At 41.4% G+C, this 23,887-nt stretch overlaps 1 protein-coding gene across 5 annotated transcripts in view; it reads left to right on the forward strand.

Annotated features, from left to right (window-relative positions):
* cabin1 (calcineurin binding protein 1) overlaps positions 1 to 18,862 on the forward strand; it is a 41,680-nt gene extending 22,818 nt beyond the window's left edge. For 4 of the 5 annotated variants that reach the window (XM_050050450.1, XM_050050452.1, XM_050050453.1 and 1 more), the window contains 8 exons: positions 3,472 to 3,635; positions 3,731 to 3,827; positions 3,942 to 4,616; positions 8,247 to 8,321; positions 13,547 to 13,805; positions 16,101 to 16,262; positions 16,866 to 17,068; positions 17,177 to 18,862. In XM_050050450.1, the coding sequence (XP_049906407.1) occupies positions 3,472 to 3,635; positions 3,731 to 3,827; positions 3,942 to 4,616; positions 8,247 to 8,321; positions 13,547 to 13,805; positions 16,101 to 16,262; positions 16,866 to 17,068; positions 17,177 to 17,320 (1,779 nt within the window). In that variant the 3' untranslated portion in view covers positions 17,321 to 18,862. The remainder of the gene's footprint in view (positions 1 to 3,471; positions 3,636 to 3,730; positions 3,828 to 3,941; positions 4,617 to 8,246; positions 8,322 to 13,546; positions 13,806 to 16,100; positions 16,263 to 16,865; positions 17,069 to 17,176) is intronic. The other variant, XM_050050451.1, reaches the window with a different exon arrangement.
* Positions 18,863 to 23,887: the final 5,025 nt, after the last annotated feature.

Here is a 23,887-nt window from a genome sequence, read left to right on the forward strand (position 1 = left end):
CTCTGTTTGTGTGTGTATTGTGTGGGTGTGCACTAATGGGCGGGAGTTTCTTCTTGCTTGCCTCCGATTGGCCAGAGAAGGTCTATGAGGATTGGCTGAATGCTGTGGATAGTGCGAGAGAAAGGAAGGGAGGAGGGGGGAGAGAACTCCAGCAGGCTGGGGTCAGGGGAGAGCGGAGATAGAGTGCGTGGGTGTTTTTGTTTTGAGATGGCAGGGTTTGAAAGCAGGAGAGGAACGAGTCAGCTTGTCTGTCAGTGGCATACTGAGCTCATAGGCCCTGACTCCAGCGCTGCTTCTCCTCTTGCCAAGACAGCTGCCGTTCTCCTCCTCTTCTGTTCCTGTTCTGCCGTGTGCAGCTGTGCTTCCCTCCTCTTCTCTCCTGCGGCTCTCGCTGCCCTAGCACCCAAATGCAGCCCACCCCTTGCTCTCTGAGCGTGAACCTCTTTCAGGGTGGAGGCGCTGCCAGGGCTGCTGGTGCTGCTACCGCCAGCAGGAAACTGTCCAAAAGAATACAAACACAGGCACCGTGGAGTAGCTTTCTTTGGTGATGGTGAGTCGTTTTCTCGCTTTCCCTCTGACTTTTACACAGTCGAGCACAAGTTTGTGTTAATTTTTGTGTGAGCAGAGTTCCCGTGTCATTTTCTGAGAGTTTGTGTTACACTTAGTGTGGTCTTTGTAAATCAGTCTTGTTGAATAGTACAGAACTGCAAAAGAAAATACCTTTATGTGAGGGTTTTAATTGTTCGTGTTGCTGCATGTGAAATGCAACAATGTAGAAGAGGAAGATTGAAGATTGTAGAACAATGTAAAATTACACCACCCACCTGCCAAATGCTGGTAGCATAAGCAGGTACCCAGCCATACTGGATTTTAATTTTACAATCTAAAGTTGTAGTTGGCTGATGAAATAGTGATATTGTTGTACTAGTAAGCTGCACTAGTGACTGCTGCTTGCTGCAACACACATGGACACTCAGCTTGTGCAACTTCCCTAGTAAGTTTAGTAAGTTTTACATTGTGTCATATTTGGGCCTGTACCTTTGCTGATGGCATGTTAAGACACGAGTAGATGAAGTTGATAAGACAACAGGTTGAGGATTTCCCTCCAAATGTTGTTCTGTAGACAGCCAGCATTTTGTTTTGACTCAGGCTCTCACACAAGGAAGTAGAGGGACTATCACTACACCACTCTGTTCTTCATCTTCTTTTTTGTCCCTTTTTGTCATGCTGCATCAATACTCCTTTATGTTGCTGTTTGTAATACAGGAAAAAGTGACTAATAAGGATTACTTCATGATTTGACGTGTCCACCGTCCTCTTGTTCCCCTCATTCTCAACAACCAAACAAAGAAACCCTTTTGAACCTGTCATCTGAAGAAAGATCAGATTCCATTTGTACAAAATGATTCTCTTGTCATGCTTTTAGAGCCAATGCATCCCTTGTTTGCCATGCGTCTTAATCTCTGTCTGATTTGTGCATGATGCATCGGCCACATCTGCCAAATCTGTAGCTCTAGATATCAAGCATTGGTCATATTTTCTCTCACAAAAAAAGGGGGGAAAAAGATGCTTAAAATCATTGCAGTTAAAGTCTTACAAATCTGCTTTAGCTGTTGTGCTACAGCATAATCTGTATAAAGCCATGGCTCTGCTTTCCCTAAACAGATTTGCAGTGGTTGGATGGGTCTCTGATGAAGAACAACTCTCCTCCATTAGAGATGTTTTTCTAAGTGTGTGGAGCCCACCCCCCCTCTCATCATACTTGTCCTGTTCCTGTTGGAGGCATTTACTAATCTGTGCATTGAAAGGTTAAAACCTTCCCAAGCCCTGCCTGATTGCATCATATGATAATAAATCTTCTCATTTTCACACAGGCATTGGAGCCATACGCCATTTTTGTTGACCACTAGATCTGAATTGGGATCATTTCACCGGTATTTATTGGCTCCTGAAACATCAGAGCAGCAAAGATTTATTTCTAAATTAATCTTACATGTACAGTAGGCAGGAATTGTTAGCTACAGTATTGCGAGCAAAAAAAAAAAAGCTTTTATAAAGTCCTGACCTAACCTGTGCACTGTCTCCAGGAACATCCTGAATGCAACTAATAAATAAGAAAGTAGAGAGCAGAGTCTCTGCAGAAAAATTCGCTGCTACACACCTCTTGTAAGTCATAAGTGATGATTGAGAGGGATTACATTTTTATGAATCTATGTTTTTTTATTGAAAGAAAAATGCAAAAAGTATACCTTTTAACAAATGCCTGGAATCAAAAGTTTAGTAGTCCTAGTAGTAGTAGTAGTAAAAATGACAAAGGCATCCTTGATTTAGGAATTCCTAAAGGAAGTCTTCAATTTAAACACGAGGATTTTCTATAATCTGTTTTAGATGGCCACATTTGACACTCTCAGTGCACAGGCGGTAAGTGTTGTCCTCAGGAATGTGTTTGTTTTGATGACTTCATTTTGCCTGTCTCTCCTGCTTTGTTCCTCTCCGGTGGCTTTGAAAATGTCATCTGACAATCTGTGAGGAGGAGCGCCACGCTCCCCGGTGCCTTCAGCAGCTGATGGAGCCATCTCATTTGTTTTGTTCCACCCTGATTTGGTCATCTTTGTTTTGTCTCACACACATTGTCTGAAGCCAGAAGCTGCACTCTGCGCCATGTGCTATATGACTGTACACAGCCTAGGCCACCATCTGTACCCGCATCAGTAGCTTCAGAGTGCAGAACCTCGCCTCGCTTCACCTGCTGAGAGGACATGTGCTCACAGAAAAGGTGGACTCGTCCATCAAAAAAACACCTCATCACGCTTACTGCAAAGGAGGACTGTGCTTGTTGGCAGCCGGTCTGCTGGTCTGTTGCATTGCTTGGACAGAGCTGAGCACTAATGAGGCTGCCTATCATGTGTGCCCAGAGAGAAAGCCCCCCCCCATCCCTACCTCCCCACCTCCCACATGGCCAGCCAGTCCGCAAGATCTCTCCTGCAGGCTTCCATCCCCTCATTAGGGCTTTCTTGTTTGAATGCCATGTTTTTAACTCCCATTAATTCTTCTTGCTTTCTCTTCTACTTTCTTTCCTTTCACTTTTTCCATGTCTCCCTGTTGATTATTTCCCTGCGTCATACACTCCATAGACCTTTGAAAACCTTGAGCAGCAGCAGCAGAGAGCAGTTATAAAAACAGAACTTTGAGAATTTTACAAATTAGCCTATTGGCTTGTTGTACAGTCAAATGTGAGAATCATTACATGTAGGAAGCTCCTCCTAAACACCATTTGGTCTCCTTCTCCAAATTGAGTAATACCTTGTAACTTTGTAAGCCAAGGCCACACCAAGTATGTCTATGCCACGTTTCACTAGCAGTTTTTGGAAAACAAAATATTTCTGTTGTTCCTTTGTTGCACTGTCAAACTTAATTCTTCTTCTTAACTTCTTCTTCTTCTCCTTTTTTTTCTTTCCTCACCTCCTTCAGGGCATCTGGCGTATTCCAGTAGATGAGATTGATCGCCCAGGAAGTTTTGCATCTCATATGAACCGATCCATTGTCCTCTTGCTGGAGGTGCTGTCTCAGCTTAAGGATCACGATACTCTGGTGAAAGTGTCTTTCATGCTACAGAGAACCCCTGACCAGGGAAAGTAAGGACCCACTTTGTGTGATACTGCTGTTTCTGTTATGTATTGAATATTTGCTCCATGACATCTCTCCTCTTGCTTCTTTCTCTTCCATGAAGGAAGTATTTACGGGATGTTGACCGCCAGGTTTTGGCCAAGAGAGCATTTTTCCTAACTGTAAAAGTCCTGGAGGACAATCTGAATAGTCTCACAGGGGTAAGGAAGCACAAATCACTGTACACACACATACTAAGAGCTGAGAGCCGCTCAGTGTTGTAGACGTCTGGCATGCACCCACTTTATGTTTTGACAGGTTCTGTTCTCTTTCAGCAGCTTCACAAAGCGCCTGCGCCCTCCATGGGGGAGATGACCACAACGGATGCATCCAACAGGCCCAGTTCAGAGGACAGCAAACATGCACTGCCTAAGAAGCCAGGGCTCACAGAGGGAGCCTGTGCCACTGACACAGGGCCCAGGGAAGCCTCTCAGGCACAACTCACCTCACCACCGCCATCCATAGATAAAGGAAGTAAAGTTCAGGAGATCTACCCTGGGAAGGTGGAGACTGCTGGAAGTGAGGGGCACAAAGCAGGGCTGGAGGAACCCATGGAGCTGGACACTGGCCACTGGAGGAGGCCCTCTCTTACCACAGATTCTCAGGGCAACCAAACAGAGGCTGAGACCTCCCTGAGTGCCGTGGAGCCCCAGCAGAAAGTGACTGAAAGTAGTCGGACACCAGAGCTGTCTCTAGAGGAGCTAAGTATCAGTTCCAGGCAGCAGCAGCTCCAAGCCTCGGCACCCAAGGTCACCGTGGCAGCCAGTGGGACTGATCAAGGGTTATTACGAAGGCCAAACAGGAAAAGGAAACTTCTTGAGGATGTGGAGTCTGGAAAAACTTTATTGCTCGATGCCTACAGAGTGTGGCAGCAAGGCCAGAAAGTCATGACCTACGACCTGGCACGCATTGAGAAGATCATGTCAGAGACTTATATGCTCATAAAACAGGTAAACCTCTCCAAGCTGTACATAATTTCCTGTACTGTGCACACACAGTTGGCATTATCGTTGCGAGTATATGCGCTGCTATCTTTTTTTGTTATTTTGCAAAGTCATGCATGCTTGATATGAGCCCTCCTAAAATAAATTGTTTTTGGGAAACCCCTCTTCTAACTGAATTAGTAACACAACACCCACTGTAAAAAAGGGGCTTTCCCTCTCTCGTTTTCAAACACTGCAACAAATTCTGCTCCTAAAATGTGGTTTTGTTTTACTCTCAGTAACCCAAATTCAACCTCTCTGACTTTGGTCTTCTGCTGTTACTGCTGATACAGGTTGCTGAATCTAAAAGTAGCAGAACTGGGTACTTTTGAGATGATTTGGGGGTTTTTTACACTATCTCACAAGTAGGTGGGGAGCTGCCATGGATCAATCATTGTTAATTTGCAGTGATTGGCCCTCAGGTTACATATTGAACATGCTGAATCAAGCCAGGCTTGCTCCCATACAAAGACTGCTGAATGGTGACATACTTGTATGTAACAGCTGCAGAACTGGTTCCAAAAAGTAAAGATGAGTAGTGGCAAATCGCCATCACAGACTGTCTGACAGACGTCAGAAGGTCTTCGAATGTAGTGACACAATTTTTCTACCAGTTTGGACTCATTGATGTTGCTTGCACCTTGTCACGATTAAGCAAGTCGGAGTGGTCCTGCATTTTAAAAAAATTAGGAACATTTTAAACACTTGCGTATTACACGGTACAAACACTGAACATACACTTTCTCAATAGGTCACAACAGCCTATAAAACTGAAAAGCATCTCTTATGACATGAAACTGAAAATACAAAATGGGGTTGTTCTTTCTTCGTCCCAGTGATCGACATATCTCGCTGATGCCCATGAATGAACGTTAGAACTTTGAATGTGTTTGCATTCACATTGTCCTCGTCTTATACACAACTCTTTCTCCGTGGCTGTTGTAGCTGACTGGGAACCCACAGACGGGCCTTCCAGCCCTGGTGTTTCATTTTTGGTCATCATGACTGACTCACACACCTATCCCCTTTTGCTAACCTTAGCACCTGTTGCTTGTGGGCACATATAAATGTTTCCAGGAGGAAATCGCACTTGTGAACTTTGCTTCCGCATTACGTGCATCTGTCGACATGCCATGTATTCTCTGGGCCACAGCCCTACTGTCTGTGTAACTATGCTCTTTATGTGAAATTGATGAATCATTATGTTAACCTTCTCTTGCGTAGGATGTGTCAAAGAAGCAAGAAGTTTCTTTGTATCTCTCTTAAGCAAATGTTCCTCAGTTGTTGAAAGTTAGTCAAACTCCAGCACTTTGTATGGCATCGATGAAGTAGTTGCAGAGCAGCCCACATCAGCTTATATAGCCATATTGAGCCGAAGATCAATGCTTGCCCTACAGAAGTTGCTATGTCATTAGCTGTGTAATGCCAGAGAGCTGTAGCTGGAGTGGGAGGGTAGTAGGCGATGGACAGCTGAAGAGGAGAAAGAAGAAATCAGAGGCGATGGGCCAGCTTCAGCAGCTCTTGTTGTTTTTGTTTTGTTTTTTTAGGTGCTTGGGTTACAGCGAAGGTTTTCTTTTCCTGTGCTCTTTAAGAGACAGCAAAGAGAATATTTTCTCAGACACACCCAGAAGAGAGAGTAGCCAGAACTAGCCATGACATGTTTCCTGCCACCAAATGAGTTGTGCAATTAATACACCTGGACATTTTCCAGAAGCTTCTGCAGTTTGTGCACCTACTTGCACAAACTGCAGAAGTTATTTGGTTTTGTGGTCTGCTGCATTGCACAGCTGCATGTGGCTATACTTTCGATCTGTATCCTGCATCTACAGTATTTCACTCTTGTTTCATTTTTTGTCATTGCTTCTGCACATTTAAATCAGATATTTTTCATAAGGTGTTACATTTCAAAAAGCCATTAAATCACGTGTTCTAGACAGACAGGGCATTTCCTGGCATCAGAACACAGTATGTCCTGCTATTTTAAGTGACGTGTTAGAGATGTCTTGTTGAAATTAGCCTCATTCTGATAGTTGTCATTATGTGATATTGGTAAGTTATCTCTGGCAAGTGTATGTGGTTTGACAAGGAAGATTTGCAGCGAGCTAGACATGAATTGAAAGCAGAGGGACGTCCTCGGTGGTGCACTGAAGCTTGACTCAGTCCATTTAACAATTGGCATCATTTGAAAACTAGAATGAGGCTGTTGTAAAATCCCTCCCTTTGGGGGTCCCTGAACCGCTGCATACAACAGGCTGCTGGAGGGAACATAACAGCTGTGTGAACAAGATTACTGCTAAGTGTATGATGTCGGGCTCTAGCTAAGCTCACCAACTCCCACACATCCACTCTGTACTGGGTCGTAATGTGAGCCTTCCTTTACTGGTGCTATGATCAAAAGGCAGAAGACATCTTACTGGCTCTGATGCAGAATCAGAGGAATTTGTTGTTGGTTTGGAATTAGTGTGGAGACATAGTGAGTAATTAACATGGTGTGTACACAGGACAGGTCACCTCAGAAGTACATGATGAATTTGCAGCAGTACACTCACAGCTTCAGTGTTGCATGAGGAGATTTTACTGAATAGAAAAGGGTGTGTGTAAAGATATGAGACTGGAGTACAGTATAACCAGCGCTTAACACTAACTTTTAGATGTGGTTGCCAGGCTGCCAACCAAGCATCACCTTTTGGTTGCCAAAACTGAAAATACAGTTTGCACCTTATGTTTTGAGTAACTAAGATACGGTACAGTTATACGTCAGCTTAATAATGAAAATATGACATAAAAGATTGTTTAAAATCTTCATTATATGGACTGAACAAAATTGTTTGGCGTTTTATCAGATACCTCACAACTTGAAACTTAAGTGTTATCAGTTAACATGTCTCCCCTCAACTCCTGGCATACAAAATATCAGTAGTGTAGCCGTTATAATGTCTCTCGTAGATCCCTCAAAACTGAATCCAGCATGTAACCGGTAGCTTGTTCATCCATTCTCTCCCTTTTGAAGTGCTTTACCACTGTCTCTAAAACAACCAACACACATGCAGCATCGTCATGTGTGTTTATGTGTGATTCTGGCTCTAACAGTAATGTTTAAACGTCACTAATGCAACAAATGTTAAAAATGTATTTATTTTGGGGTGCTGTATATGTTAAAGGTCCAGTGTGAAGGATCTGGTGGCATCTAGCAGAGCTAGCAATGATTGCGAATGGCCCTATCTACACCCAGTTTTTGATTTGTCTGTTCTGGGCTACTGTAGAAACAACATGGCGGACTCTGTGGCGAGGACCAACTTTGTATGTAGATAATATAAACGCCTCATTTTAAGCTAACAATTCTTGTTTTCAGGTGATTATAAACTAATGAAAAATATAGTTCTGAATATTATATACCTTTTCTGCCAATAGATGCCCCTAAATCCTACACACTGGACCTTTAAAAGGTGGTTAGGCCAAAATTGGTTGCCAGATTCACAAAATGGTTGCCAGTGGGAACCTGGCAACCATTACTGTGGAGCTCTGATGACCAAGAGCGTATTAAGATATGGTGCTCTGCCCTAATGCCCTTGTTCTGGCTGTATTCTCCTTTCTCAGGTTGATGAGGATGTAGCTCTGGACCAAGCTGTGAAGTTCTGCCAGATACAGTTGGCCACCTCTGCCCAAAGACAGGTAAAACACTTACACTCAGCATGCTCATCTGCCATCTTTCTGCTGCCTCTACAGTTTCTCTCCCTTGTGCACTGTAGCTCCGGCTGTAGTTAACATCTATATCGAAAGCTAAATGTATCTATCCATGTTTTATCCAAGTTGATATAAGTGCTTGTTTAATGGGATCGGATTTACATAGTAAAGCTTTGAAGATTTAAGGCTTTACTGAAAACAAGTTTATGATGCAGCAGCAGTATTTTAGTCACTCGACAAACACGGTTTTTCAAGTATGGCAGAACAAAATATCCAGTCATGAAATTATCATAACAGCGGGTTAAGATTTAACTAAGCAGATCATTGCTGTTAAATTGCAGCCATCGTGGCACTGAACCTGCATATTCAGGATTAATTGAAGTCTGTTCTCCAGCATTGCAAATAGGGGTGGGAATCTTTGGACACCTCACGATTCGATTACGATTCAGGGGCTACGATTCGATTATAAAACGATTATTGATGCATCTTTAATTTATGTATATTGATGCACTTTTTCACAACACACATTTCTTTTTGTCTCACTGAATAAGCATTCAACACTTGCAATTTTTAAAAACAGTGCATTTGTAATAAGAAAGAGTTGAATTCATTTCCATTATATTTTATTAAACATATAAATGGAAATGCTTGCAAACTGGAAAGTTACAACTTCGTTGTACGGAACCAAAGGTAACAACAGGTATCTTAAATCACAAGATAAAATGCGCAGTTAGAGTAACAAATGATTCGGTGGCGACAGACGTCCACGCATCACATGTAACTGCGTTCCTACCTGCCTGCCTTCAACAGTGAGGCCATGACTTCTGTTTTGGTTTGATGGTAGAGTGTCGGTGAAATAGCGTCGGGATGGGATGGTGTATCTGGGCTCCAGTGTATGCAGCAGTGCTCGAAATCCCTGATTTTCCACGACAGAATAAGGACGCAAATCCTTGGCAATAAATGCCGCGATGGCCTTCGTAATTCGCTTCGCCTTTTCCGATGAGGGTGGCAGCTTTCTAATTGCTTCCTCGATTGTTCTCTGGTCGGTAGCGCCACTAGTTGCCGCAGCAACAACAGCCTGCCGTCTCCCTGACTCCTCCGTCAGGTGGAATCGAGTTACATGGCTTCTCATGTTTGTTGTGTTGCCTAAGTATTTTATTTTAGCACGACACAGCTTACATATAACGTGGCACTTGTCCAGTTCGCTTCCGCCGTCAACGTTGTAGAAGCCGAAGTATTTCCACACATCTGCTTTTAAATTAGAAGAAGCTGTTCAGCTCTCACGGTGAGGTGGGTAGCGGTCAGCCATGTTTGTTTTCCTCTGTGCGCGTGTTGGCGTGTCTACTCCAGGTGCGCATCCCAAAGTGTCCCGGAGATGACACGTACCGCGCTTCTTAGTTCCGCATTATTTAGAACCTTCTGTATTACTCTAATTAACAGATTTAAATAATCGAAATTTGGACGTTTGTGAATCGATTCAGATTCGTCCACGTCCGAATCGCGATGCATCTAAGAATCGGAAATTTCCCCCACCCCTAATTGCAAACTTATGCTTTACCAGCCAAGCTAAAAATACTTGTCTGTGTTGTCCTGATGTTGCACACCGACCCATTGTCAATCCAAGTAGACTGAGTGCTAATTTAACATGTCTGCCGCTTAGCTTGTAATAGCAAGTTTAAGGATCAATGTTTAGTTGTTGTGTTATATGTGGGGACATATCAGGCGGCATCTGTAGTAAAATGTGCTTAACTGATAAGGAACTTCAAGTCAATCCTGCGTCAGCCTGCCAGTACTAAATATAGCTCAAAGCGTGGTGTGAATGCTCCCTGTTGTCCCTTCAGCCTCACTCTGTAGTTGCTAAACTTGTCATCAGTTTCAACTGAGCAACGGTATGCATGTTGCAAATGTGCATGTGAATCACAAGGCAAAATGACAGAAGTATCTAAATACAATAAATATCAAATTGTAGTAATTCTAATGGCTTCAGCCAACTATTATCTCAGCTTTGTCTTCAGCAGTCATATTCTTCATCGAATCCTTAGTCGCTCTGCCTCATCCTGTGTCAGTGACTCCCCCTTCCTCACATCCCTCCTCCTGCCCACACAGTCAAAAAGGGTTTCTCTGCCCACATCCTGTTGTCACGGTGATGTTCCCCTGAACCTCAGGCTCATGAGAAGTAGCTGCGGGCAAAATGAATCTCCGCTTTCCTAGTTCACTGATTGTATCATCTTATTTTCTGCATGAATCTTTTTGTCTTCTTGGTTAGTTTGGTCCGTACAATCATTTGTCTAATTTTCACGCTTTAAAACAGACACATGGATAACGGTGCAGATGAGGCACAGAGCTACAAGTCACGTTTCTCAAATGTGTAAAAACCTGGTTGGAATTAGAGTATTTTAAAATGAAACAGCAGTGTGGGCAGATTTGAAACCAGTTTCCAGTTTTTGTTTATTTACATGTGTGTATATATGTTTCCGTAATACCTTGATGCACTTTATTTTTACACTAAATGTTTTAAAATTATCAGGTCTTATTTTATTTTTAATTAAATTGTATCGAAATTCCATGCCAGTATGCTTTATCTGAAAACTGAATATAATTTGGAAACAATTTCTTTCTCAGTCACCTAAAAATTAAAGACATAGAAATAGGTGGTATTAAAAAAGGCCCCCACAGTTGAAATTTTATCATAGCAGCATGACATAACAACTTTTAACTCATCAAAATCAAAAATTGTTTAGTTAATTTGAATAGTTGTTTTATTATGACCATGTGTTGTTTAATTGGTGGTTAATAGTTAAAATCTTAAATAGTTAAAATCTAAAATGTGGCGTCTGAACCTATGGAAGCAAACTGCATTTACTTGAGGAAAAAAATTACTCTGTTTTTCCTGAATTAAAGAGATCATTAACTTAGAATTCTGAGGAAAGTTTTTATGGGGGAAAAAAATCTGCTATTGTTTTTTCCTAATTAGAAATAATTAGGAAGATTTTTTTTCCATGAAAACATCTTCTCATATTTCTGAGATAATCTTGTTAATTCAGAAATAAAAAGCAGATTTTTCTAAAGTGAGTGTGTTACACTGTCATATAAACCAGACACTTTCCAGTCTGCTGATAAGTGCCAGGTAAATGTGATTGCTGTTATAATTGTCAGATATTGTTGAGTTGTTAGATATTATGATAATTAGCCTGCATGTGGTGGTATGTGTTCACGTTGTCTCTCGATGCTGATAAGATGGGGTGTCTCTGTGCACCAGCTCACTCTACAGTCTCATAGAACTGCTGTTTATGTATAATTATTGTGCCACCAGCTGATGTCGTGGTTTGCATTTGTTTGCGCTCGCATATAGTGGGAAATGTGAGTAGGCACCTTGGAGTTCTCAGCTCGGGGGCATGAAAAAATCCTCGCCTGCTTCTTACAGATTCACACATTCCTTCAAGCCCCCACAAGTGCAGAGCGAGATCTGCTCACATAGTGCTGAGCCGGAAAATTGGCTGTGTTGTTCTCTGCGTATTGTTTGCTCCCTCAGTTCGATGCCATATCAAGAGGAAAGCTTGACAAGGCTACATGACCTGTGCTCTTTGTTAGTGTCACTCAGTGATTGTCTGATAGAATTTCTGAAAAAAAAAATTGTTTTGTTTTGAGACTTGGGGTACTTAATTAAAATACTTCAGTCTCAACCTCCTGTGCATCAGCAGACTTGGAACAATGTTGAGGTTTTACTCGTCAAAGGATATGGACATCAGCTTCACAGGGGCGCTCCAGTGTCAGTCCCATTTGTGCAGGCAATTTAATTAAAATGTTTGGTTGGCCAGTCTTTCAATTGTGTTGGAAAGATGACCAAACCTGTGCATGACATCTACAGCTGCTCTAATCTGATTTGTAGTCCAATCACGATAATTGCAAAGAACCATCTTTTCAATTCACATTGTGGGACCTGAGTTTGGCTGCCAGCGGCCCACTCTCACCACACGGCACACACTTGAGGAACCTACAGGCTTGCTGCATGCTATGTGCTGCAATTTTCTCAGGTACAGTGTTCTTCTATTGCACACGGTCCAGCTGACTTGTTGGTGTCTTTGTTGACGATGTTTAATTCATGAGATATGAATCATCAAATCTGGCTGTGGAGCTGCTGCAATGCTCGAAGCTGCTGTGTGCTGCTCTGTGTGGAGCTGAAGGATCTGTGTGAGCTTTTGGAAGGCTACTCTGTTTGTTTGATTTGCCTGTGCTCTGCTGTGTGAATCCCATGGGGAGCTCCATCGTACACAGCTGTGATTCTGAGCACAATATGACTTCAATTCCCAGCAGAGAGCATGAGAAAAATTGTATGAGAGCTCTGTTATTGCCAAATTATTTTGTGTTAACATACTGTATCTGTCAAAACCTGCTTGTCATGACAACGTCGCTGTAGGCTTTTGAAATCTTGACAAAACTGTAATGCATTTAATGATTAAATTAACCTCTGAGACAGAAGCTCTTCCTGTAGCAAGTCTGGAATCACGTTTACTTTTTACATGCTTACATAATAAATGCAGCACATTTCTGTGTATCCTCCTACTGGATATGAAACTCATTATTTCTCAGCTTGTTAATTTTTTGCCACAGTTCATACATGAGAGTGAAGAGCTGGGTTTACAGGCACATACAGCCTAGTTTTCATCCAACTTTTCATCCATTTTAAACTGAAAACTAGAGAAGGTGTATTCATTTCTTTTAACTGTGCTCCTCGGTGTTGCCATGACAGCGGCTGTGGGAGCAGGGCGGCTGTTGTCACAGGTTGTTTGTGCAGCTCTTGTGTTTGTAAGTGGTCCTCAAAAGGACTCACAGGAAAGTAGCTCAGAGGGATGCAGTGTGGTGCAGACTAGAGCCGAGCTCCTTACCAGCACCCAACAACAGAGTCCAGTACACAAGTAAGCCTGTGAGCCCCTGGGGGACGACATCGCAACTCTGTAAAGGATTTCATTACTACTTCTGTGCTAGAGCGTAGACTGATATTGCTGATGCGTGTTGTTTTAAAAGTGCAGTGGTGTCGACTGTGGCTCACTCTGTGCCTCTGGTACTGAGTCTCTGACCAGATTCTTTCTCCAGGGAAGAGGATGTACAGCTCTCAGAATGCTGCCTGAGCAGAGAAGGGTTAACGCTGCAGATGGATCCCCAAGGTCAGTCACAGCTCCTCACGACCACTGCTCTTCTTCTGTTTCCAACAGTCTGCTGGCGATGCCCCGACCACACCCAAGTACACCAAGGAGCACCGAGACCTCTTCTTCCCCGCCTCCCTGCCGACACCCGTCCTGCTCAGCCACACCGCCTGCCACCCGCTGTCCACCCCGGAGGGTCAAGCCAAAGTGGTGTACGAGCCCCTGAGCAAGTTGTCCAGACCTCAAGCCTCGGGCTTCCACGATCAGCCGCAGCACAGGAGAGCAGCAAGCCACCCGTCTGCAGCTATGGCCTTCCTACCACACACAGGTAGAGTGGCCTCCACTCCAACACCACTATATGATGTTGTGTGTTTTTGCCACAATGTTATGTACACACATTTTAACAAAGGTTATTGCACTCTCTGATGCTTGGAAGATAAAATGTTCTTTTGGTAGAAATTGGTAATAACACAGGTGTAGTTTGACACTACTACTGAGGTGAAGCTTTGCAGTCATTAGTTCATTTTGTAAAGATCCTATTGTGACCAGCAGGGGGCGTCTGTGGCCTTCCACAGATCTGTTACATAACTGCAGACTCTGCCCTGCTTATGTTTTGCCTGTTGGGTTTTGTCAGTTCCCCAACAAGAGTTTTAGAAATCAGTATCCTCCAGATTGTGACTCTTTTTCCTGAGCTCCTGGAGGGGTTTGGCATCATCATCATCATCATCATCGTTGATGATCCTCATAATGAATAATCTGGCTTGCTGTTTATGTCATGTTTAATATCTAAAGATGCAGTTCCTACACTCTCCCTGAATCCCTCTGATATGAAACACCAACTCAGGCTGTGAGCTTGAGTCTCTAATATGTCTTATTTAGCCTATTTATCGGTCCGGTTATGAGATGTATTTATTATTTAGAATGTTGTAACAATCATTAGGCTAGTGGAGCCATTAGAGGGCAGTAAACAGCATTTGGGTGCACTGACGGCAATCCTCTTGTTGTTGAGGCAGCTTTTATTTCTTTTCTGCCAGATAAGTGCTCAATAAGTGGAGCTGTTGCATTTGGCTGTCTTCCAGATGGCTCTCCTGTTTTTGGCCCATTTTCAGCTTAATGGTCATGAGCTTTTTACTGAAACCTCTGAAACCTTAACCTAATGTTACCTCTTTGATGGTCTGTAAACATCTTGCAGGTAACAAACTTCACACAGTTGTTGCTTTTGACATGCATCAACACTAACTTTACCCAAACCCTAATTTAAATTGAGCAGAAACATCTAATAACAACCAGCAATTCTTTGACAGGTGTGATGACGTGGGTGCTGTACTTAAATCATAAGCAAAAATTAAGCATACAGAGCTCATTTAAGAAATATATACACATGAATAACCATTGATTTATCGATACATATCGATTCCAAATATTTAAAACCGTTTCAGTACTCACCTCCTGCAGCATTTATACGCTGTTACCAGCTTTCTCGCTATCTCTTAATGTTAATCAAAATAAGCATTTAATGTATCCCATCCACTTCTTCATATGAAGACAAGCATTTCTGATGAAAAGGAAAAAATCTACAACTTCAGAAGTACAAATTCATATTTATGGCTGGTAACAACTTTCTGTTTCATGTGGAGCTAACATTTTCTTTTAAAGTCAATGTGAGAATATATTTGAGAAGTCTCCAGAATAACATTTTTGGTCCTTGTTGAATTTCATTGTGATATTTTCAGCACCTCAAGTGCAAAGAGCAGAGCTTTAATGAATTAGCTGCCAGGCGCAGCGCTCTGCAACACAGCACTTTTCATCTTGTTTTTGTCTTTAATTAGAAAACCCACAATGCTGCTCCACAGTAAACTTTACAGAGCTCTGTTTCAGAGTTCCCCGAGTCCATCTTGTCACCTATTACATCCACACAGCAGTGAATTCAGATGGACTCTTCATATATAAGTGTCTAACAAGTAGCTGCATATTCGCAATGTATTTCAAGTCTATGAAGTTGGATGACTTTTGGAGGTGTTTCAGAAACAAGTGTATATACATATGCACATACACACAAGTTAGCATTAAGCAACACTGCAGTGCTGTGTATTATATAATGGTTTCCAAGGCAACATTAGTGGAGAAGCCTGAAAGAGTATGAGATCATTTTTGTTTTCATTTGTGCCTGTCTGAGCTGCGGAGGGGATTTGCAGTTAGTTGACATATGCACATTTCAGGTAGCTGTTCAATGAAGGGAACTTAAAAGAGGAACTTAAAAGGGAACCTTGAAATCCCCATCAGATGGAAAAATATTGTCAGTTAATTGTCTGCCAAAATGTACAGCATGATTTTACTTTATTACCACACTAAAATACTGTAATCTTTACTCACTATGTCCCAGAAACTGGTTTTGTCCTATGTCACAGGGTACATGGTGATGATAAAAAGTCTGGTAATTAAAGTCTGCTGCGGTTATCTTTGTTGGCGAGGGATCCGCTTAGATTACTGTGTTTTTGTAAAAAGGAAGAAAAAAAAAAGATAAGTATTGTTTAACTGCTAGATACCAGGTGGGCCCTGTGCTGATGGTGTTGATGATATAGCTTTAACATGTATTTTTGTGGTGTATTGTTTGTGCTCACAGAGGAGCGAGGGGAGGAGCCCTCGGAGGGACTTTCGTACCGACAGCAGGAGTCGCACCTTTGTCAGCAGATGAAACTTGCCACTGTATCCCAAGGGCAAGAGTCAGCAGCAGGCTGGTTCCAGGAGGAGCCTGCCACATGTAGCACCGCACAACCTTGCCCAGGTCAGAGCCTGTGAATCAGAGGTGTGACAGAAAGAAATGGCCACAGCAGGATACGTGATGTTCAAACATAAACTGTTGTGTTGTCAAAAATATCAATGTAGCGACACATATCGATTCTGAAAATTTGACACACATACTGCCGCAGTGCCCCCAAATCTCCGCCTCTTCTCATTCACTCACAATTCTCTCTTACTATTTCTCAACGAATTTTCCTCATTTGCTACATGAAAATACATAAAATCACATTGAAAAAAAGAAAGAAAATGAGACTGTGCCTTTATTTAAAACACTTTATCACCTTTTGAAGGTGTGACAATCCAAAGGCTTTTAAACATGTGCACTACCTCAACAAGAATATTGTTTTCACAAATTTGTAATTAAATTAATCATTTAATTAATTAAATATATTTTAATTATTTCATAAATATTTAAAATTTTATGCTCCCAATGTCAATTTTCCCCCTTCAACTGAAGATTTTTCAGGGTACTGTATCAAAGTTAGAATTTCCAGTGTCCTGACAACACTACTAACAAGGACTTCAGTGAATTCACATACCTTAAAAATGTTCTTATGTTTAGAAATGTCCTATTTTTTTCTCTCAGACCAGCAGCAGTATGCCAGCGATGAGCAGTCAAAACTTCCAGACCCCAGCCGAATCCGCTCCCGAGTCCCACCCAACATGCCAAAGCTTTTCATCCCTTCCACCGTTACCAAGTTCCCTCCAGAAATCACAGTAACACCTCCGACACCCACACTCCTCTCCCCCAAAGGCAGCATCTCAGAGGAAACCAAACAAAGACTTAAGGTATGCAGTTTGCCTCCTAATGAGTGTGCTTATGTGTAACTGTACATAACCACAACTGAAGTCCAGTGTAACACTCAACAGTGACCCCTGCTGTCTCCTCCTGTACAGAACGTCATCCTGTCATCTCAGTCTGCAGCCACAGTCAAAAAGGACACTCTGAGCCAGCCGGCGCTGGAGGTGCAGGAGACATCCAGCCAGGAGTCGTCTCTGGAGAGCGAGTCGGACGAGGAGGACGATTACATGGACATCTGAGCCTCGGAAGGCCTCGCGTGCACGCTGAAACTGAACAAGGCTTTTGTCGCAACGTTGCGTCACTCTGCCAAACCCTGCGCCCTCTGTCTTAACAAAGGAATGGTACACGTCACTGCAGCTGTCTCTGTTGATGCTATTGCTCCCTCATGTGCATTACAAACCAATGCACTCCCAAACTGAAAAAAAAATGCAGTATTTTCATCACCTGTCATGTCACAGTGTCGCTCTGCTTGTCAACAGTGATGGCGTGTGTGACAGACAGCGATGGCTTTACTCTCACAGCATGTCTGTAATGTGCCATTTATGCATATCATATATCAGCTTATCGAGCTCTCCTGCAACCCGTCACACACTGGATCTGGCAAGAAAGACTTTTAGCCTTTAAGCCGACCAGTCCCCCATTTATGCATCTTTATTTTTTTTAATGTTGTGCGCTAACTGTATCTCCGAGCTGCAGCTAAATCCTCGTCTGAAAACTTGCCAATCTGAGGTGCCTCAGTCTGGACTGATGCTCGGCAGCATGTACCTGCTGCTCACCACTTTGATCACTTACTTTGGCATGAGAATTTCATCTGCAAGACACATTGCATCGGTACATGATATATTTCAATGAACACAAAGGTGAAATAAGGACAATCGGCTGCATTCGAGGTTCACACGGCCTCACAACCTGTAGCAGATTGGAAATGTTTACACTTAACGTTTGGGGTGTTTTTCAGTTAGCACTTAACTCCGTGCTATTTTTGTATTCTTGTAATATTTTGTCCTATATCAATTTTCTTTTCTTTTTGTGTGCATTTGTAGCTAAGAGGAACAGTTCTTACCAGGAAGACATCCTGTCACCAGCACTGATCTGAATGATATAAGGAGGGGTTTCAGTTCTTAAGAATTAGCTTTTGTACATATCACAATCCAAATATCTTTCCAACGTGTTTGGCTTTAATGGGTTGAGTATTAAGATGGAGACGTGTGTGCATGTGTGAGAGTGTAAACATTAAGGCGAGGGTCACTTCAGTTTCAGTCAACTCAGGAAGCGACTCACGGCGAAACATCTCGTGACGGTTCCTGATTTTAGTGGAATTGAAATGCATGCCAAGGAAGACTTTCTAATACAGATGCCTTTCCATTGAAATCATTTTGGTAAATTTGTCACAATTCTAGCTTAACTCAGAGGAAGACACCAGAATGTTTTTTACAGATTGTTTTCTATAAAAAAAGAAAGATATTTACTGATTATGTTTCTTGAAAGCTGCCTAAAAAAATAAATTAAAAAAATGAATGACACAAATGGATAATTGTAAACTATCACCCTTGATTAAAAAAAAAAAAGTTTTGTATTTTATTTTAATTGTTTTTGTTTATTTTTCTGTTGTAAGATAGTTTTCTATTGTTCTTCTGGGAATGTACCACGGCTTAAGAGGTGAGCGGGTTTCAACTCGGCCCGGCCGCCCCCGGGCTCAGGCTGATGGAGGGGAACTGTTCTCTGTGTCTGGACTGAATGCATTATAGATGTCAAACCAAAAATATATTTGAGAAACACATACTTGTTCTGTGTGCTATTTCAAACGCCATCCAGATCTGCATAACATGTTATCATCATAGGTAGGACAGTGGGTTTGTTTGTACTCTGTATGAACTCTCCGCAGAGAGCTCTGACCTCCTGGGCTCTCTGAGAAGAACATTAAGGTGTCTCAGGGGTTTGGTAACTGTGCCTGCTGTAAATATGGTTTATCATAAGACCTATGGATATACTGTTTAGTGATGCTCATTTTCAGTCAGCAATCATCTGTAGATATAAAACAAGTACAAGTACAAGCATCCTGCAACATGTTTAAGTACTTACACACAGTCTCCTGACAACATCTGATTGCTTCTATATTTATTTTTCCATTCTTGTCACTCAACATGTCACTTTCTCAAATGATTACAGTAACAGAGCAGCATCTTCCATAATTTTTTTTCACACACTTGGGCATTGCTATGTATTGTTTCATGTATTGGAGCATAAGGTGCCTAACTGAAATACAGGTTTGTTGCCTTTGTAGTTTATAACAAATATGACGGGTTGCTAATCCAACATTCAAAAGATGCTAGCACGTTAAGTTGTTGCATGGATAATGTTTTATGAAAGTGGGGCAGAATGCACAAGCAACACTATATATTGTTATAAAGAACACATATGAACACATTCAAAACTTAATAAGAGGTCAACTAATGAGTTACTTCATGTGGTTGAAACAAAGTGTTACTACCGCTACCACTTTGTCAAAAGTTTAAAAAAAAAAAAAAGTTTTTTTAATTTTTATATACTTTATTAATCCCCCTGAGGGGAAATTCATTGACTCAAAAAACAGAGTAGTACTAAGGAAATGAGAGCTTTATCCACATGAGCTGATTTAGATGAATATAGTCTAGGTTTATGAACCAGCAAGATAAAAGGCAAGTTAATTGGTTCATATTTTAAAGGAATACTTCACCCCACTAAATGATCATTTGTATATCAGTTACTCGCCCCATGTTACGCTGAAATTGTAAAGAAACGTTTGCTTTTCTTACATGCTTCCTCAGTGAACAAAGAATCCAAAAAGGCTAGGATTCCTGATGAATTGAACTCATTGGGGTCCACGTTTATGAAAGAAAAACTATATCGAAATATCTGTTTACAAGCTCTCACACAACTCCTGCAGTATAATCCAAGTCTCATTTCTCCAGTCATATGCCCAGTACTTCCCAAAAACATGCGTTTTTGCTTAAACCTTACAATTCATAACATTTTTGCATAGCGTAGTCGCACCACTGGTCTGTGTGTGAGACTGTTTGTGTGTTTTAAATAGTAAGGTTTTCACAAATTCATGTAACATGGGGGGAGTAACTGACAAAGTACAAATGATCATTTGGGGCATTAAGTATTCCTTTAGTGCTTTAGTGCAGAGGTAGGAAACCTGCAGCTCTCGAGCCACATGCAGCTCTTTGGCCCCTCTCAAGTGGCTCCTGGTGATTTTAACAAAAAAAAAAAAATATGGAAACTTTTTTCATTTTTTGTTAACATTTAAATTCTTATTTATCTTTGTTGTAGGCCTAAAGAAATTCATACATTCTTACAAAATGTTTTAACATTACATCAACTAAAATGTGCGTCATTCATGTACGGCCTGGCACCTTTTCCTCTAAATTTTGCTGACCTTCAAAATTGTTGGCTAGTCTTTAGTCTCCCAGCTAGGCTACAGATGGATTCCAAATCCAAAAAATGTAAAAGTCTTTTAGGAAAATAGACAATTTATTTGGGGCAAGACAGATTTGTTTACTTTCACCACCAATGCTGCATAGTTAAAGTACCAAAAATCATAAAGAGCCTACTGCAAAGTAGCCACCTTGTGGTAAAACATATCGATGAATGCTCATTTAGACCTATTATTAATCATAAGGCTTAAATATGTTTTGTGGTTCCAGACAGATTTTTTTTTTTTTCTTTTTTACTATTTTTGGTCAAAAATGTCTCTTTTGATAATGAAGGTTGCTGACCCGTGCTTTGGTGTGACAATACTCTGATATCAAGAGAGATGTGTTCTACATTTACCTTATTTTATTTCCTTTATTTTAACCAAAAGTGTTATTAGAGGGGACCTGTCTGAGAGGGGCAGCATTAAAATACATAGACAGGCTGGGACAACTCACACACAGAGTATAAAATATCCAGTTAAGATGTATGAACGTCAGAATTTTAAACTGAGCAACTTCGTTTTTAAAATTCTAAACCAACCTAATGACGTTTGATTTTAACATTCATTTTGTTTGCTTCATCTTTGCTCATAAGAAATCACCAGGTGAATCTTGGACGTGCTGGGACATCCGTGTGCTTCCAGGACTAACTCCAGTCAGAAGATGTTAACGTATTCTGTGAGGAAGAAGGTGATGCTCTCGCACTAAAACACACAGCAGTTATTTCTGTCACCAGTCGGGGCCACACATGGGCACACAACATTTTAACAGTGACAGATAACTCCTGCAGAGTCATGGTTATATTGTTATAGTGTGTTTGTGGCCTGTGAGACTGAAAACAAACTATTTAAATTGCATTAGTAACTCACTCAGTGTTTGATCCTGATTTCCTGATGGCTGATAGTAAAACACATAAAAGCTATTAATTTTGTGCCATGATTAACTTTTGAAACTGACAATTATAAAATCCCACAGGCTAATATAATAAAACTCTAAAACCACCTGATAAATGTTTTATTGCAGGACAGATAAGTCAATTTTAAATAGTTGCGTCAAAGTCTTTATAATCTGTACAACATACAATACTCTCTATCCTTAGGAGGAAAAACTCCCCAAAAGAAACTTAAACAGGAAACATATATAATAATGGATAGACATTTTTGTAATCTTGCTCTTAATCATTTTAAAATCTAATATTTATATAAAAAAAGCATTCTCTTCCAGTGGAGCTGTGGGCTCTCTGACTCCTGTAGCCGGCGGACCACCCCGCTGACCACATTGACTTTGTGGTCAAAGGGCTTGTACACTCTGGTGTGAAGTCTCTGACACGAGGGAAGTCATTAGTCTTCATTAGCAACTTCCAGGAGTTTCTTATGAAGTGCTGTGAAGTTGTCATTTGCCCCCTTTGCCAGGCAAGCTAGATTTGAGGTTTGTTTTCTTATGTGGTCGACCAAATGTGAGCTCCCCCGGCCCCCAGTCGCTGCATGTAGGATCTCGATCACTGTGGTCAGGAATGCAGAGAGGACACTGTAACTGAAAAAAGCAGCTTGTTTTTTATTGTGGAAGATGTAAAATGACAAGTAACGATAAATAAATAAATGTATAGATAAATATAAGAATAGAGACATAAATAAAAGAATAATACATGCTAAAATTAATTTGGAAATAAATAAATAAATGCTTAAATAAACAAATAAATAACTGTAGTTGTACAAGAATGTAGAAATAAATTTAAGATATTTATTTGTTTCCTGTTTGATTGTGAAAATGTATTTAGTTATTTATGTATGCATTTATCTATCCTTTTCCATTTTTATTTCAACATGTATTAAAGCATATATTTATTTCTTTATTCATTTCAACATTTATTTCAGCATTTATTTATTTTTTCATATGTATCTTTATTTATTTTTACTTTTTTCTTTTTTTCTTTTTTTCTATTTATGTTTATTTATTATACATTTATTTACTTATTTTCATATTTATCCCTGTATTTGTTTATTAATTTATTGACAGTTAAGTGTATTTTTTCCTTCTAAAATTGGCCTTTAACCTAAATTTATATGGGAGTATCATTTGTGTGCTGACCTTTAGATCAAACTTCTCTGCTGTGCCTTAAACCTGATATGACATTATGAATCCTCTCTAATCACAACACAGCATCTCAAAGCAATTAAAGTAAAATCCCAATCGACCTGTGTCAGGTAAAGGCATTCCTCCTGCCATGCGAGATTGTTCAGTCTCCTGTGACATCATGTTGTCTCCAGCCATGGGGCTGCTATCTCTGCAAACCCCTCAAAGTGGCCAATTAAGCATCAAAAGGGCATGCTGCATGGCTAATGTGAGCGAAAGGTGTGAGATTTCTCGTCAGTTCACTCCGGGGGCTCTTTATTGGGCTGCTAGAGAGCCGTCTGATCCCCGGGCCCTGGCTGTATATTGGCAGCTGTTAACTGTGGAGCACAAGGAGGATCTGTGCAGTTAAAGCAAATGGCCAAAGACTGACACCTGGGAGGTGGAACATTACTGCTAAAGGTGACCCAGGAGTAGACGCAGGAAGGAAAGCCACAGTGGAATCAGGCATGAGATATGGGGGTTCAGTTTAAACAGGAGGAATCAGCTGTTTATCTGAAGATGATCAGTCCCAAAGGATTCCTGTCATCCCTCGTTATTCATTCTAAAATGTTATCAGGTAGCTAAATTCATGTGGTATATTTCAGGCCTTTTACAAAATCCACCATTTTTGGTTGGCAGTCCTTGTAAGTCTCCTCCAGATGACCTCCCTGGTGTGTCATCCAGTCCAAATCAACCCCAGGCTGGCTGTTACATAAGCCAGAGCTCCCTGTCATGCCTCTCTGTCCCACTTGTGTCCCGAGGCCATACAGAGAGGCCCTTTACCAGTCACACCTGTCACCTCCAAACCCAGCGCGTAATGGGATTGACACTGCCGCTGCTGAAATGTACACCTCAGCTCAGACACCGACACACTCCACTGCTGGAAGCTGAAGTGACTCGGAGAGTAGTTGATCATCAAAATCTCTCTATATTCACTTTAATCTCTTTATTTCTCACAGCGTCTTCCTCCTAAACTCTTGCAGAGCTGTGTGACCCCTGTTCCCATGCAGGGTCCCAAAGAGCTGGCTTAAGTGCTAAGCGAGGAGAGCAACACTGAACCTGTGATTAATAACTCCTTGGCAACAGTTGGTTTCACATAAGGGGGATAAAAACACATCGTGCTTCCTCAAGGCCAATGTTGTGTCATTAAGCTCCACAGAGAGGAGGGGGATGCTGCATCAGGACATTTAAAATGAGCAAATGACCGTACAAAGATCTCTGCATCTTTAAGTGCAT

This window comes from Epinephelus moara, chromosome 8 (assembly GCF_006386435.1).
Source record: "Epinephelus moara isolate mb chromosome 8, YSFRI_EMoa_1.0, whole genome shotgun sequence".
Lineage (NCBI taxonomy): Eukaryota > Metazoa > Chordata > Actinopteri > Perciformes > Serranidae > Epinephelus > Epinephelus moara.